The sequence below is a fragment of the Manis javanica genome, chromosome X, assembly GCF_040802235.1.
Source record: "Manis javanica isolate MJ-LG chromosome X, MJ_LKY, whole genome shotgun sequence".
NCBI classification, from domain to species: domain Eukaryota; kingdom Metazoa; phylum Chordata; class Mammalia; order Pholidota; family Manidae; genus Manis; species Manis javanica.
In genome coordinates, this window is record NC_133174.1 from 125,319,907 (window position 1) to 125,335,659 (window position 15,753).

Here is a 15,753-nt window from a genome sequence, read left to right on the forward strand (position 1 = left end):
GATTTGGTCTAGGGTAGAGCCTCTGCTAGAGCGGTGGGGCCTTTCCCCAAATTGGGGAAGGGTGGAGACACCAGAAGCAGTGGAATTAGCCCTCCCAGAGAGAGAAGACTGCTTAGAGGCCCTGAGTGGCCATGGAGCAGCAGGATTGTGGGGTCTGTTTCTCGAGATAGTGGAAAGGGTTATAGAAGAGAGAGACTGATTTCGGCATCGCTTGGAGGAGCTGGGCGATGCCCTATGGGATGCCCCTAAGAAAGACATTTGACACATGGATGTTTCGACACATGGACCAACCATGGCTGGCCCTTGTGGCACCTTGGGGATAAAGCCTGAAAGCTGGCCTCCTGTGTGTTCCCGGAGTGAGAGCAGAGGGGCCCCCAGAGATGAAGGTAGTGTACCCAAAAAGGCAGGAAGGTAAGAGCTTCTTACTGGGGAGTTTCATCTTAGCATTGTGGTCAGGCATGTGCCTCCAGTAGCCCTACATACAGACCCATCTGTAACTCCCACAGGGAGTCAGGTATACTAGACCAGGATGAGATCCCATTCCCGTCACTGTCCTATCACGGAAGCACCCTCTTGCATGCATCCTACTTGATGGACAAGATTTGCTCTGCTGGAGTCATTAAAACATGTATCCTATCACCCTTAAGGTTACTTTCTTCCATAGTTCCTGTGGCCTGGATCTGCCCCCCGGCTGCAGCTGCCCCGTGATGACTGCTCTGAACTCCCTACCTGTTCAGCTACTGACCGCCTGTGGAATGGGCAAGCTATGGACTAAATCTGCATAGGACTGAATTTAGCTGACTCCTCCAGCTGGAAGATTATCGTGATTTTATTGCTGTTGCTATTGTATGTTAGTAGTGTGGTTACACTGCTCCAGTTTTCTCACACAGGGGCCACTGCAGAAGATGCGGGGTGAGTAGATTGTGAGGCAAAATTTCTGGAGAGCTGGGCTGTGGGTAAAATGGCAGTGTTTCCAGAGTCTCTCACCTGGCCTTAGTGCGTCTCCATAGCAATAGGTGCTTCCAAGGGGTGGACAGAATAGTTCATCTCCATATCAATAGGTAATTACAAGGGGAAGGGAGGGCATCTCTGGACTGGAGAGGTTGGGTGGGGTCCCTAATTGCAGCCGGGTTGAGAGAGACAGGGGCAAGCACAAGTGGACGACTGCTTGTAAGCAATAAATGGGTCTCTCCCACTTTATTTGTCCCTTTGACTGATTTTGGTTCAGAAGTATTTTGCCCCAGGCTGCCCTCAGACTGACACACATGAATTGTCGATCTAAATGTATAAGATAAAATAATACAAGTTGTAAATGAAAACAGGAAAATATCTTAATGACCTTGGGGTAGGCAATGATTTCTTCACCAAGACTCCAACAGCACTAGTAAGGAAGGAAAATACTGATAAACTGGACTGCATTACAACTGGGAACTTTTCTTCGTGAAGGGACATCACTGAGTGAGTGAAGCAGCACCCTGTGCAGTGGGAAAATACATCTGCATTACATGTATCCAACAAAGGACTCATTCAGTACCAAACACATCAGTGAAAAAAACCCTGCAAATTTGGGAAAGAGACTTGACAGGCATTTCAAGAGTATATTTCAATACTCATTAGACACATATTAAACACAGGAAAAGGTGCTTATATTAACTGATCATCAAGGAAAGGCAAATTAGAACCACAGTACTAATACTCACCAGGACGGCTGAAATGAAATAGATAATTTCAAATGTTGACAAGGCTAAGGAGCAACTAAAACTCTCGTACACTGCTGGTGGAAATGTAGATTGGTACACTTTGAAAAACATTTTGGAATCTAAAGTATCCAAAGAAGGTGAACATATGTAAACCCTATGACTCAACCATTCCACTCCTAGGGTGCCCGAGTCCTGGTAATGTTCTTTTTGCTGATCTGGGTGGTAGTTATGAGGATGTTCAATGAGTGAGCATTCCCTGAGCTGTACACTTAATCCTTGAGCATTTTTCTAGTTGTGTGTCAAGCTTCAATGAAAGTTTCCTTTTTTAAAAGGGTACAAAATACGTAAGTTTGCTGTAGGACTCCTGGGCAGTATAGGTAAATGGAATGGAAATGCCCACACATCATTTTGAGGCTCAACCATGATTTGAATCTAAAAATCACTACAAGCAAAAATTTTCTCATCATAATGCTTTGGGTTTTTCTCTTTTTCTTTTGCAATTTCAACAACACATTTCTCAATTTCTTCAGGACTTAAAATCTTGAGGGGCTGATCTCTCTGCATGAACGCAAGCTCGATGGTTTTCTGCCATTCTGAACCACTTGCAGAGAAGGGCCTTGATAACCAGTTTAATGGTCAGATTGTCCATTCGGATGGCTTCATCAGTGTAATTCTCTTCTCTAGAAATTCACACCCCAGCCTATGCCATTGGCCTTTCAGGCATGGTAGGTGCCTGAGGGATCAGTCTGACAGAGTCTGGGGTTGCCATCAAAGTCAAAACCCTCAGTAAGTGCAGAGATGCCAAACTATCTGAGCCCACTGCTGGGTGGCCCTGCTTCAGACTGGCAATGTAGTGAGTGATGCACTCGGCAGGGACGGGGTCTTCCACGGCCAGCTGGTAGCTCTGGCACTCCACCCAGACCCTGTTGATGACTGTTTAGCACAGGCAGTGAGGCCTGCGAAGGCCAGGCAGACATTGTCATCCAATGCACAGATCTTCCGCACCGTTCCTCTATCCTGCAGTTCGGCTGCCCGCTTGATCTCCACGCCAAGAACAACAATGTCTTTTCCTCAAATGCCAACTGCGATGGGGCCCTTCTTCATGGCTTCCGGCATGTACTCCACTTCGAAGAGGTGGCCACGGGCCGAGAAGATCGTGATGCTGTGCCTGTAGTTTATGCTGGCAGAAAGGCATGGCCAGGCCCAGGAAAAGCGCATGCTCAGTGCAAGCGCAGCCCACGATTCATGACACTGCTGTGCCTGCGCCGCATGCCTGCCCACCCCCAGTGCCACCAAAAACTTTCTTTAAAAATGCATAAAAGTAGGGGAAAAATCCCTTGACCGTGATATTCTAAGTGTTAATGTGTTTTGTTTGATTGAGCTTTTACAACTATCAAATAAATATTTCATAAATTTGGTAATAAATAAAAAACATTGGAAATCCCACTCTTAATTATCCGGATGATTTAAAAAAATTGGTTTGGGTCATGAATACGTTATTTCCAGAATGAGGCCTGGCTTACCACCAATTATACCCCCGTTTCTCATTTCATTTCATAAATGGGCATGAGAGGAAGTTTGCACGGTCATACAAAAGTGTTTTCAATTTCCTTTAGAACTATATGGCATAAATCAAATACTGAGCTACGATCAACTTTTTTCAATGATGATCCTATGATCCGTTGATCAGTCCTCCGTCAATTCTGTCTAAAGGAAAAAACAGGAAATTATTTTGATATGCAGGATTTCCTACTCAGTCATTAGCCATTCAGTTTCCTGGCCAGGAGATTTTAAAGCACCTTCAGCGACTAAGACATGTTAAACTCTGGAGGCAGCACACCATGGTGAGATCGGGGAGGAGTGGTGGTGAAGGGGAGGTGGGCACAGCTGCTCCCTCAGGGTTTCCTCATCAGTTTTAAGAAGAAAAATGTATGGAACTAAGGATTTGGAAATAGGTTCCTTTGAAACCACCTTGGGCCGTTTTGGGGCACTCCCAGGCACAAGTGAACTTTGGTCACTTAAGGACTCCTCAGAGGTGGCTCCTCACACTGCATTTCCAAGAGGCCTCTCTGGGTCTCAAGCACTCAGGCTGCTGCTGACCTGAAGGGGCTGGGGAGCAACAGGCCTCAGTGAGGGTGCAGGGTCTGTCTGACTGCACCAGTGATCAAGTCCACCTCTGGGGCACTGGATGATTCCAGCCCCTGCCCATCTCCAAACTGAGAAAGGAGTTAGGAGCACTCAGAGAAAGGTGAATGTCCCTAGAGAGATGCAGGCCCCTGTGCTTCCCAGCTACATCATTTGCGCTGCTCTGTGACCTCTGCATCTGCCAAGGTCAGTTTCCAGAGGGGACAGGGTGCCGGGAGGGCTGAGTTGCAAAAGGGTGGCAGGCAGGCAGGACAGTGGAGGAGACACAGCACCAAGAAGGACAAAACCCTTTACAGAGACGCTTCCTAGGTGGTTCCAGTAAGATCCCAGAGATCCTTGAAAGGCTTCCAGCTTCATGGTTCCTGGTTCGTCAGGGCCCAGAGAAGCAGACTGTAGAGCTGCTTACAGGCACATTTCCTGGGCTTCCTGCCCGGGGAGGCCCAGAGCTGGTGGGCCTAGGTCCGGAGAGCTGCAGGGAGACCAGGCATGCTGGCAGTCTGGGAGACTGAAACAGAGGGTGAGATTAGGGAGGCAGACACGGAAGCCTCAAAATTCAAGCAACATGCACACTTTATACACACACTTAATTGCTGGTAGTGACTTGCCAATTGGATGAGAATCAAGCACAGATTAAGTTCACATTGAACCCTAAAGCGGTCAGCCCCATATGCTCAGGGAGCCTCTATGGACATCCAGGCCGGGGCCAGCCTTTGATAGACTTACTGGACTTCTAAGACAACCTCTGCCCTCAAGGAAAAGTACGTTAAGAGGTGTTCCGACAGCAGTCAGTTGTCAAAGTGGGGCTGCTGGAGCATCGGCATCACGTGGGGACTTGTGAGCAATGCCAGTTTTCTGCCCCTAACCCAGACCAACTGAAGTAGAAATTCTGGGAATGACGTCCAACAACTGGTGTTCTAACAAAATCTGAGTTTTAAGTGCTGTTCAAAGAGAACGGTAAGTATGGAGTGAGTTTTGAAGGGCTAAAAGGAGGAAGATGGGATGTGATGCTCAGGGAAGAATTTGGACAAGTCGGGAGGCAATATTGGGGACTAAAAACAAAGAATAATCAAAGACAGATTAAGAGCTCTGGAGTAACAGCCGTGCCATTGTTTGCTGGGAGGGAGAAGATACAGACCTGAGTCCTGCACACACTGGCTGGGACCACGGGCACCCTGGGCCTCTGGGCTGCAGCAAGCAGCCACGCTGGGCTGCCTTTCCGAGCCCTTGCCTTCCAGCTTCGGGCTTCCAGATGCAGACCTGAGTGGAAAAGGACCACTGTCCTTCTCCTCTCTCATCCCTTCTGCCCAGTCCACATTATCCCTCACATCCTTCCCTAGGACAGGAGCACAGGATATGAACCCACACCCCTCACACCTGGCTCGGGCCAGCTTTTGTCCCCTCACTTCCATGTCCATCTGGGGGAGCTGCAGGTGAGCCTTCTGCCTCTTCATTCTGTGCCCTGCACGAGTAACCAGCTGCTTCTCTAGTCCCTGAGCTTTTGCATGCTGTCTTCCTGGTGTGTCGTCAGAAAGGCAGTGGCATAACCATCCTTCAGGCACATGCTGGGGAGGTGGTGGGCAAGCATAAAGCAAAAGGACAGCTCTCCCCTTTATTCCATTCTGCCGCTTCTTTAGTGCCTACAGCTCTTTTTCTGAGATGGTGAGGGTTGATACAAGCAGTAGGATGCATGGGGAATGTGGCCCTAGGGAGCTGGCAGAGAACTAAAAGGGAAGAATAGGTACTGATGAGTCAGGCAGGAACCCCAGCTTCTAAACACTGTTCCCCAAACATGGGGACGGAAATGTCCTTTCTCCATGACTCCTGTTTAATCAAAGGGCAATGGAGTCTGAACGGAGAACCAGGAGCCCTCAGGTCCCTTCCTGTTTTTACCCATTCACATCTGAAGGCCCTCCTGCCATTTGCCTTCAATAACTCATCTCTCATAGGACCCATGTTCCGTTTTTTGCCTCTCCCGGGGATGCCAGGAGAGATGAGGACGGGCAAAGTGAGCTTTCAAGCTAACAGGTGTTATAACAATGGTTGGCAGTTTCATGAAAACAGAGTGCCCTTTTGCTGACTCTTTTTCAGGACCTTTGCTGAATCCTGATTGGCCGTCCGTAACTGCTGGCTCCATTGATGCAGTACTTCCTCCAATTCTTGAGGCAATCTCTTCTTCCTAAATGCCACCTGAGTAAATGTCCTTTGAATGGGGGTTAGAAAGCAGCTACCGTGGTTGCAACCAAACACGGATTCACACAAAGCAGAGAGTGGCCTCTGCAAGGTGCATTTCCAAGGGCCCAATAGCAGATAGTTCTGGAAGGGATGGTGGGGCAGTCTCCACGGCTTTAATAATAGAATGGGGTCCCTTCCTTCCAGGTTACTTCCTCCTTTGGGCTTAGCCCTTTCATTCTTTTTAGTGGCCATGCTACAGTCACCTCTTTCCTCCTTCATTAGTTTGAGGATGCACCTCACAGTGCAAATACTGCCCGCAAAGTCCAACCACGGCCATCACCTCCCCTCCTTTTCCAGGCATCTCAAGTTGAGAGCATCTAATGTCTTTTGGTTCTGTTACTTATTTTCAGTGTGTCAAACTAAACAGGGACATTATCTTATGACTTGACTAGAGAAGCATCTCTAGAGAGGACTGTCACGCCAGAAGGCGACCCTTCTGGCTGTCATTAGCAGGCTCAATAATCAGCTGGAAATAATGGAAACCCTGCTAATTAAGGATGCTTAAAAGCTGGACAAGTACACAAAGTTGATGATTTTTAAATAGCTAGCTGAAACATGAAGAATGTTCCAAATGTTTACGGAACATCTGCTGCGGCCTATCAATCAGTGTGCGACATACTCATGTGTCTCATTTAACCCTTACAGCAGCCCTGAGAGGGAGGAATTATGGCCTCCACTTTACAAACCTGAAAACAGGCTACGGAGGCCTCTTGATGGAAAAAACGTCTTAAGACATCTATTCCAAAAAGGTGAAAAGTGGCTAGGCTATCTCTGGGTGATACTGTAACAATGGAGTTCTGTTTAATGTTTACATTTAATAGAAAACATGCCATCTTATTTTAAAAAGTAATACTTTCTGAAATAACATGTAGAATCCTTGGCCAACATCTTAAACTAGGATCTGACACAGATATAAATCCATGCCTTCCAACTTCCCTGCCCTTCCCTTGACATCACATTGTCTTCTCAGGAGATAATCACTGAGGCCAGTGGGGAAGGAAGAGAAACCACCAACATCAAAAACAGTTTCCATCTGACTGAGCTCCCATCAGGACCATCACTCTAAGTCAAAGGCCCTACTTTGCCCTGACACTTCTGGACATTCCCTCCTGGTATCCAGTGTGCACCAAGGCTAAGAGGCCACAGGGTTCTCCTTGCCATTCTCAGTTAAATCCGTTTGTAAATTACCCAGACCTTCTTGTAGAACATCCAGGTGTACAGGGCTGTAGCTAAGCAGCCATAAAAATGAGCCTCCCTTTAGGCCCTGGGAGAAGTGTGGGACCAGTTGGAAAGCCTCCAGCCCCCATAGTCACAGTAAAAAAAAAAAAAAAAAAAAAAAGGCCATTCACCACTGTCCTATGCTTTCTACAAAGAGACAGATAGATACCTGGATGAGGGCCCAGACTGTCCCCTTCATCATGTCATTCTATATGCCTCAGTGTTGGGAGGATTAGCAGCCAGAGAAATACATAGGGCTTGCAGGGTCCCTAAGTCTATGTTGCCATTCGGGCCTTTGCTTGCTACCAACAATCCCAGACAGAAAACATTACGGTAGTGGGTGCTGAGGGGAGAGGCAAATAGAATGGGACACTTCTCTGAGGGAAAACGTGGAATCCTCTCTTCCTGCTCTACAATAAAATTCCCTGAGCCTGGGCTTAGATGTTCAAGCAGACAGAGCAGCCATAGAAACTCTAACTTAGTAATTCTTTCTGAGCTCCCTTCAGAGGACCTGATCACTCTTATTTTCCATCTCTCCTGAGAAAGAATGAAAGCAGGACTCATAGCCATCATACAATTGCTGAGCACCTGATACCTGGAGAATTTAGACTACAGAGGGTGGAGAAGCTGAGTAACCAGACAGTTAGTTAGATAGATAATTATAGATCTTTGATAACTCCATTTTCTTTCTTTTATTTATAAGGTACTCATTATGCATCAGTCTTCTGCTAGGCACTGAAGATACAATGCTGAATAAAAGAGATACAGCGTCGATTCCCTTCGGTGAAACGTGACATCCACCCTTCACAAATTTTCTGTTGATGACAAATTCCTATCATTGGATGCCTCAGAATTTTGTATTCTTTCATCACCTCTAGGGTCAAGCTCCATATGGTGACTCTCTTCAGACTGGAGACACTGGACAGGATTCCCTTCCCCTGTGGAGTTTCTGGTGTCTAAGAAGGCTTGACCGCCTGCTAAAATTTCTTCTGCATATGCTACAAGTATAAGGCTGCTCACCTGTGTGGGTTCTCTGGTGTTTAATAAGGTGGGAGTTCTGAATGAATCTTTTTCCACATTCGTAGCATTTAAAGGGCTTCTCTCCTGTGTGAATTCTTAGATGTGTGTGTAGATTTGTGTTATGACTGAAGCTTTTCCCACACCAGGAGCATCTATATGGTTTTATTCCTTGGTGTGCCATTAAGTGCTTATTAAGATCTGAACTCCACCGAAACCTCTTATCACATTGTTGACACTTATAGGGTTTCTCTTCAGTGTGAATTCTCTGGTGCTTAATAAGGTCAGAACTAACTCTGAAGGCTTTCCCACATTCCTGACATTTAAAAGGTTTCTCTCCTGCATGGCCTTTCCCGTGAAGATCCATATGCTTTGGAAGCTCTTGTTTACAAGTTGAAAGTTTCTTTCTTTTCTTCCCTAGGAAGGCTTGATGCCGCTTCCGTACCCTGCGTGTCCCATCGTTTCCTTTGCCTGTTGTTTTCTGGGCAACTTTCATTCTGGCCTTTCTTAATACTTTGCATCCTGATGCTTGTCTTTCTAATGTAGAAATCAATATAGGTTGGTCATTTCCAGTGTCATTTTTGAGCTTTAACCCTGTTGGAATAAACAGAAGAATCAGCCATCTGTGTCCCAGAATGACAACACTATAGGAATGGAGAGAAAAAGCAATGACTACTTAAAAACAGAACAGGAACAATGATTTCTAGTCCAATCTGGACAAAAAGGCACAGACCTATTTCTCTGATCCCCCCTGCTAGACACAACAACAAAACAATTGAAGAGTGCAAGGCACGACCAAGAGAAAATTCTAAAATGTGGTTAAAAGAAGACAAAATTGTTTCGGAACCCAGGACTAGCAGCAGACCTTGGCAGCACGTCTTACATCCCCACACTCAACAGAGGGAGGCAACCCACATCAAGAGTTTTTTAAACCTCAACCTAACAACAGAAGTCTGCCTGGATAGGCTCATTCCTTCCCTAGTCTGGGTGGGAAACCTTACAACATCAGAATCCCATGTAGGAGACACCAAAGTTGATGGGCAGAACTAGCAATAGGGACCAAGCCACAAGTGGTCTGGCTCAGGAAGCCTCTTCTTCCTTGAGGGTTTGAAACTCCCCTCTTCCACTGAAAGACACTCTGGTATAGGTAAATACCTTCCTCACCCTCAGGCAGCACCAGCAGGGACATATGGGAGCCTTAGCAGTACCAGATACACCAAAGAAACCAAAATAACACCACAAAGGTTCTGAAAATTAAAGCGTCACTAGAAGCACACCCCACAAAAGTGGGAAAGAACCTACATGCTAAACTAGAACAGGGCAACTGTCCATTGAATTAAAATATTAAATAGGACCCAATCTCTCCTAACCTAATAGACAAAATGATTAGGATATAACAAAAAGTCACCCATCAGACTGAAAAAGCAAAAAGCAAAAAAAAAAAAAAATCATAACTTGAGTAACAACAAGCAATCTGACAAAAATGGAATTAGACTAGAATTCAAAAACAGAAAGACAACAGGAAAATCCAAAAATATGTGGACATGACACAATACACTTCTAAATAATCCGTGCTTCAAAGAGAAAGCTTCAAAAAAAATCTAAAAATGTATAGTTGAATGAAAATGAAATTGCAATATATAAAAATGCAAGTAAAGAAGTGCTCAGAGGAAAACGTATAGCTATTAATGCTTGCAATAGAGAAGGGGAAAGGTCTCAAGTCAATACTCTATGTTTCTACCTTAAGAAACTAGAAAAAAAGCAAAATGAACCCAAAGCAAGTTGAAGAACGGATATAATAAAGATCAGACCAAAATCACGACCAAATGAAAAGCTTATACTTCAAAAAAACCAGCAAAATTGATAAACCTTTATCACAACTGAGAAGGATAAGACACAAATCACAAATATCAGGAAGGAGACTGGATCTATTACTACACATTTTGCAGCAGTTAAGAAGATAACAAGGGAATACTATAAACAACTTCATGTTCAAGAATTTAAAGTTAGGAAAAAATGGACCAAGTCCTCAAAAGCCACATACTACCAGAATTCACCCAGCATGAAAGAGATAACCTGAGTAACACTACTATTATTAAAGAAACTGAAGTCATAATTTAAAAACTTCCAAAAAGAGAAATGTCGAGATCCACATGGTGTTACCAGAGGATTATATCAAATATTTAAAGAACTAATAATCTTATATAATCTCTTCCAGAAAAAAGAACAGCAAATACTTACCCAACTCATTTTATAAGCCCAGCATTACCCTGAGAGCAAAAGCATACAAAGACAGCACATACTAAAAAAGAAGATTACAGACTTAACATCTCCCAAGGACTTAATGTAAAAATCCTGAAAATACTGGCAAACTGAATATAACAACACTTAGGAATAACATACCAGGATCAAATAGGATTTATCCCAGGCATACAAAGCTAGTTCAGCATTTGAAATCAACAACATAACCCACCATATCAACAAGCTTTGAAAGATCATATTCCTACCACTTGACACAGAAAAGTATTCGACAAACACCACATCTATTCATGAAAAACACACCAGAAAGGTAGGAATTACACTACCTTTATAAAAATTAACAACAACAAAAAAATCTCATACTAACATCCTAGGTAATAGTGAAAGACTCGATACTTTCATGATGAAATTGGGATCAAGGCAATTTTGATCTCACCACTCTTATTCAACACGGTACTAAAAGTTAGAACTAATGCAGTAAGGTAAGAAAAAGCAATAAAAGTCACTGCAGATGATGTGATTGTCTATGTGTAAAAATCTCGAGTAATCTACAAAGAATACTCTTAGAACTAATAAGTGAGTTCAAGAGTTACAGGATAGAAGATCAAAACACAAAATTAGTGGCATTCCTATATGGAAACAATGAACATGCAGAGACCAATATTAAAAATAATAACATCTACGACTGCCCTAATGAGAATGCAATGCCTCGGCATATACTTAAACAAAACATGTAGAGTATCTGCACACTGAAAATTATAAAAAGTTGAGGAAAGCAAAGAAGACCTAAAGAAATAGACATACTGTTTTCATTAATTAGAAAAATTAGCATAGTAAAATAAAGACATCAAACCTCTTCAAAGTAATACATAAGTTTGATGTAATTTCTAGCATGATCCCAACAGTTTCTTGCAGACACAGATAAGCTCACTCCAAAATTCATATAGCAAGGCACAGGCCCTGGAATAGCTAAAATAAAATTGTATCTGGACAAAAAATGAAGTGGGAAGAAACACTCTACCTCACAGATAGTAAGGCTACTATATTAGATACCTACAGTAATAAAGACAGTGCAATATGAACAGAGGGAAAGAGACACATAGCTCCGTGGGAGAGAACAGATGCACAAAAACATGCTCAACTCATCTCTGACACAAGCGCAAAAGCAGTTCAATGGGGAGAGGACAGCCTTTTCAACAGACGGGGCCGACACAGTTGAACCTCCACAGGCGAAAAAGTGAACGTCAACCTGAACTTCACACCTCATATAATTAACTCAAAATGGATCACAAACTTAAATGTAAAATTATAAAACTTCTAGTTAAAGACATAGGAAAAAAATTTAGTAATCTAGAACTGGTCAGAGTTCTAGCTTGGCCACCAAAACTACAATCCATACAAGGAAAAAAGGAAAAATTGGTCCTCATCAAAATGAAAATTGTATACTCCATGGAAGCCCATGGGAAGAGAATAAAAAGATGATATACAGACTTGGGGAAACTATTTGCAAACTGTTCATCCACCAAAGCACTAGATTTTAGAATTTATCAAGAACCCTCAAAACTCAACAGTTAAGACAATCCAATTAAAATATGGGCAAAAGACATTTCACTGAAGAGAATATAGAGATTGCAAATAAGCACATGAAAAGCTATAAAAGATCATTAGCCATTCTGGAAATGCAAACCCAAACCACAATGAGATAACACTAAATATCTATCAAAATGGCAAACATTTTTTTTTAAATGGTGGCAATATTAAACACTGGCAAGGATGTGGAGAACTGGATCACTCAACCACTGCAGTTGGAATGTAAAATGGTAGAGTCACTCTGGAAAATAGTTTATCATGTTCTTATAAAATTAAATATGTAATCACCGTATGAAGCAGAAATTGCCCTCTTTAAGATAGTTATCCCAGAGAAATGAAAATATATCTCTACACAAAATCCTGTGTAATGCTGATGGCTGTCTTATTCACAATAGCCAAAACCCGAACACAGCAAATACATCTTTAAATGGGTGAAAGGTTAAACAAACTGTGGCATATCAATACCATGGAATGCTAATCAGCAGTTAAAAGAAGTTGAACTATTGATACCTGTAACAACTTAGATGAATTTTCAGGGAATTATTTTAAATGAGAAAAGTTAATCCCAAAAGGACACACACTTAATGATTCTATTTATATAACATTTTTGAAATGGTAAAATTTTAGAAATGTAGAAGAGATTAGTGGTTGGCATGGGTTGGTGATGGAGTGGGGTGTTGGGAGAGAAGTGGATGTGGTTGTTAAAGGTCAACAGGAGGGAGCCTTGTAGGGATGGAATGAATGGTCCAGTAGCTTGACTGCGGTGGTGAATACACAAATCTACACCCGATAAAATTTTACAGAAGTAAATACATACACACACAGATGAATACAAGTAAAGTGAGAAATATGAATAAGGTCAACAGATTGTATCAGTATCAATATCCTGGTTGTGATATCATATGATACCTTTGCACAACTCATCATTGAAGGAAACTGAGTAAAGTGTACCTGGGTTCTCTTCCTATCACATTTTAAATTTGCATGTGAATCTATAATTATCTCAATAAAAAGTTCAGTTAAAAAAATACAGAAGCAGAGGGTATTATGCTCAGTGAAATAAGCCAGGCGGAGAAAGAAAGTGCCAAACGACTTCACTCATCTGTGGAGCATAACAACAAAGCAAAAACTGAAGGAACAAAACAGCAACAGACAGACCGACTCCAAGAAGGGACTAGCGGTTACCAAAGGGGAGGGGTTAGGGAAGGTGAGTGGGGAGGGGGAAGGGGACTGAGTGGCACTATAATTAGCAGTCACGCGGAAGGAAGAACAGCACGGAGAAGACAAGTAATGACTCCAGCATCTTACTACCCTGATGGACAGTGACGGCAATGGGGTGAAGACTTGATAATGTGGGTGAATGTTGAAACACAGTGCTCATGTGAAACCTTCATAAGACTGTATATCAATGGTACTTTAATAAAAAATAAAATAAAAATAAAGGCACCTTTTGGAGAGACAAAAAAAAATACAGGAAGAGAATCTTAAAATGTTAAGCCCCTGTAAAGGTTCCTATCAAGGAAAATTTCTCCTCTTCCATTTATATATTTACCTGTAGGAGACTCTCCAAGACCGTCCTTGAGCTCTTGGGGACCTTGGATTTATGGTTCTTCCCCTTGTGCTAAACAGATAAGTTTAAGTTTAGGGTGCAACAATAATGTTCTGAGAATAAAATCTTGAGGTCATGGGACTGCCATTTTAGTTCCCACCTATTTTCAGGAAGAGCGAATGACTCTTTTATACTTTCATTTACTCCAAATGTTTAAATGGGCAGAACCTTAGGAGGACACATGAAAGTGATATGGGGAATGGGAATCCAGTGCCACTGAAGTAGCCTTGGTTAGAGATGATGGTGGCTTAGACTAGGATCGTAAGAGCAGAAGAGGCTGTCACATGGTTGTGTTCAGGATCTATTTTGAAGACAGAACTAAGAGGACTTGCTGATGGTTCAGTTGTGGGGTACAACAAAGGCTGGAAGAAAGGATAACTGAGAGGTTTTCGGCCCGAGTCACTGGGTAAATCAAGGCACCCTCTCCTGAGATGGAAAAGATATGGGAAGAACAGGTTATCAGGGTGAGGCAAGAGTGTGCTAGATCAAGAATTCCATTTGGGATGAACAAGTGAGACATCTCCTTGTAAAAAGCTCCCCAGGTGAGCTGGATATGCCTTCCCTTTCCCCTGCCCCATCACGTGGACAGCCAAGCAGCTACTGGAACTCTGGGACTCCTTCAAAGGAGTGCATTTTCCAAGGACTGAGAATAGAACAGATTACTCAACTTCAACACAAAAGCAAAGCAGAATCTTTACCTAGAGAGATGACAGCCTCATAGTTTTCCTGCATTACATCACTGTACAGCATCTTCTGGGTATGGTTCAGTAATTTCCATTCTTCCTCAGAAAAAGACATGGCCACATCTTCAAATGTCAACAAACTCTAAAGAACAGAATGGGATTCAGTTCAGTACTTGCCATGACAGAAGTGGTTCTAGCACTCATCTCTGAATTACAGGTCAGGTTTGTCACTAAAGTTAAGATTACCATGTAGTAAAAACAGGAAGGATTCCATCTTGAAAATAAGATTGCATCCAATTAGTTAAAAAGCAAGTTTCTTAACAAACAGACAGCAACTCAGCCCACCTTGGGAGGAAAGCAGAAATCTTGATTGATGTGCTCCTCCCAGCCCAGGAAGCTGCTATCCTGGGAGGAAACCAGAGCAGTAAAATTCTCTTGTAAATAACCAGGAAGACTAATAAGAACCAGTGTTCCTTCAAATGTAAACATTTGGGGCCCATTTAGCAGGTGTACGTCCCTCGCCCTTTGTCCCTCTACCACCTATGAAACCCCTAGACAACACACCACCCTGGGGCTCTCTTGTGCCCTCCTGGCATGAGCCAGGAGCTGTGTCCTCTCACTTTCTCTCTAAATAAAAGTCTCTGCCTTGCTCTTCTACCTCGACTGTTTGTGAAGTTCATTCTTGGACTCTGTGAACAAGAACCCTGGCATCAGTAACCACCAGGTTTTCATGGCATTGCTATGTTATTCCATAGCATTTATTGTCTTCCATCATATTCATGTATTTTATTATTTATTGTGATTACAGTCCCCTTTTCCTTCCTCATATGAGAAAATTTCCTCCACAGGGCCATGATTGTTGCTGCTTTTGTTCATTGTTTAATTCCAAGGGCCCAGAAATTGTCTAGCTCATGATCAGTACTCGAGAAATTTATTAAATGAATGAATAAAGGCAGTGGTATAGTACAGCAGAGTAACTGACACAGTCGAGTGAACAATGAATAAGTGGTAGCAATGATGATCAAAGAGTCCTAGGATGAATTCCCATTGGGCCCCATCAAGGGAGCCAGAGTGTAAGACATCCCTAAATGTCACATACTCACACGGCCTCTCTGTCTCACACACACACAGACACACACACACACACACACACACTCACACACCACAGCTGATCTATACCCTGGGTAACTACTGACCACCTATTGGGTTGTCAAGCTTTATGTGAAGCACCATGAATGCTCCTGAGCACTGGATTTTCTGTTTGCCCACCTGGGGCAGGATTGGGCCACACTTTCCATGC

At 43.2% G+C, this 15,753-nt stretch overlaps 1 protein-coding gene and 1 pseudogene across 2 annotated transcripts; both read right to left on the reverse strand.

Annotated features, from left to right (window-relative positions):
* Positions 1-1,211: 1,211 nt before the first annotated feature.
* On the reverse strand, positions 1,212-6,805 carry LOC140847387 (proteasome subunit alpha type-7 pseudogene; annotated as a pseudogene).
* Positions 6,806-7,968: 1,163 nt separating this feature from the next.
* LOC140842983 (zinc finger protein 75D-like) lies at positions 7,969-14,591 on the reverse strand. 2 transcript variants are annotated; one of them, XM_073227581.1, is made up of 2 exons: positions 14,469-14,591; positions 7,969-8,906 (listed from the first exon to the last, which is right to left on the reverse strand). In XM_073227581.1, the coding sequence occupies exons 1-2, from the start codon at positions 14,566-14,568 to the stop codon at positions 8,200-8,202; spliced, it is 807 nt and encodes a 268-aa protein (XP_073083682.1). In that variant the 5' UTR covers positions 14,569-14,591; the 3' UTR covers positions 7,969-8,199. The 2 variants fall into 2 exon arrangements, with proteins under 2 accessions (XP_073083682.1, XP_073083683.1); XM_073227582.1 differs by lacking the exon at positions 14,469-14,591 and adding an exon at positions 13,714-13,772.
* Positions 14,592-15,753: the final 1,162 nt, after the last annotated feature.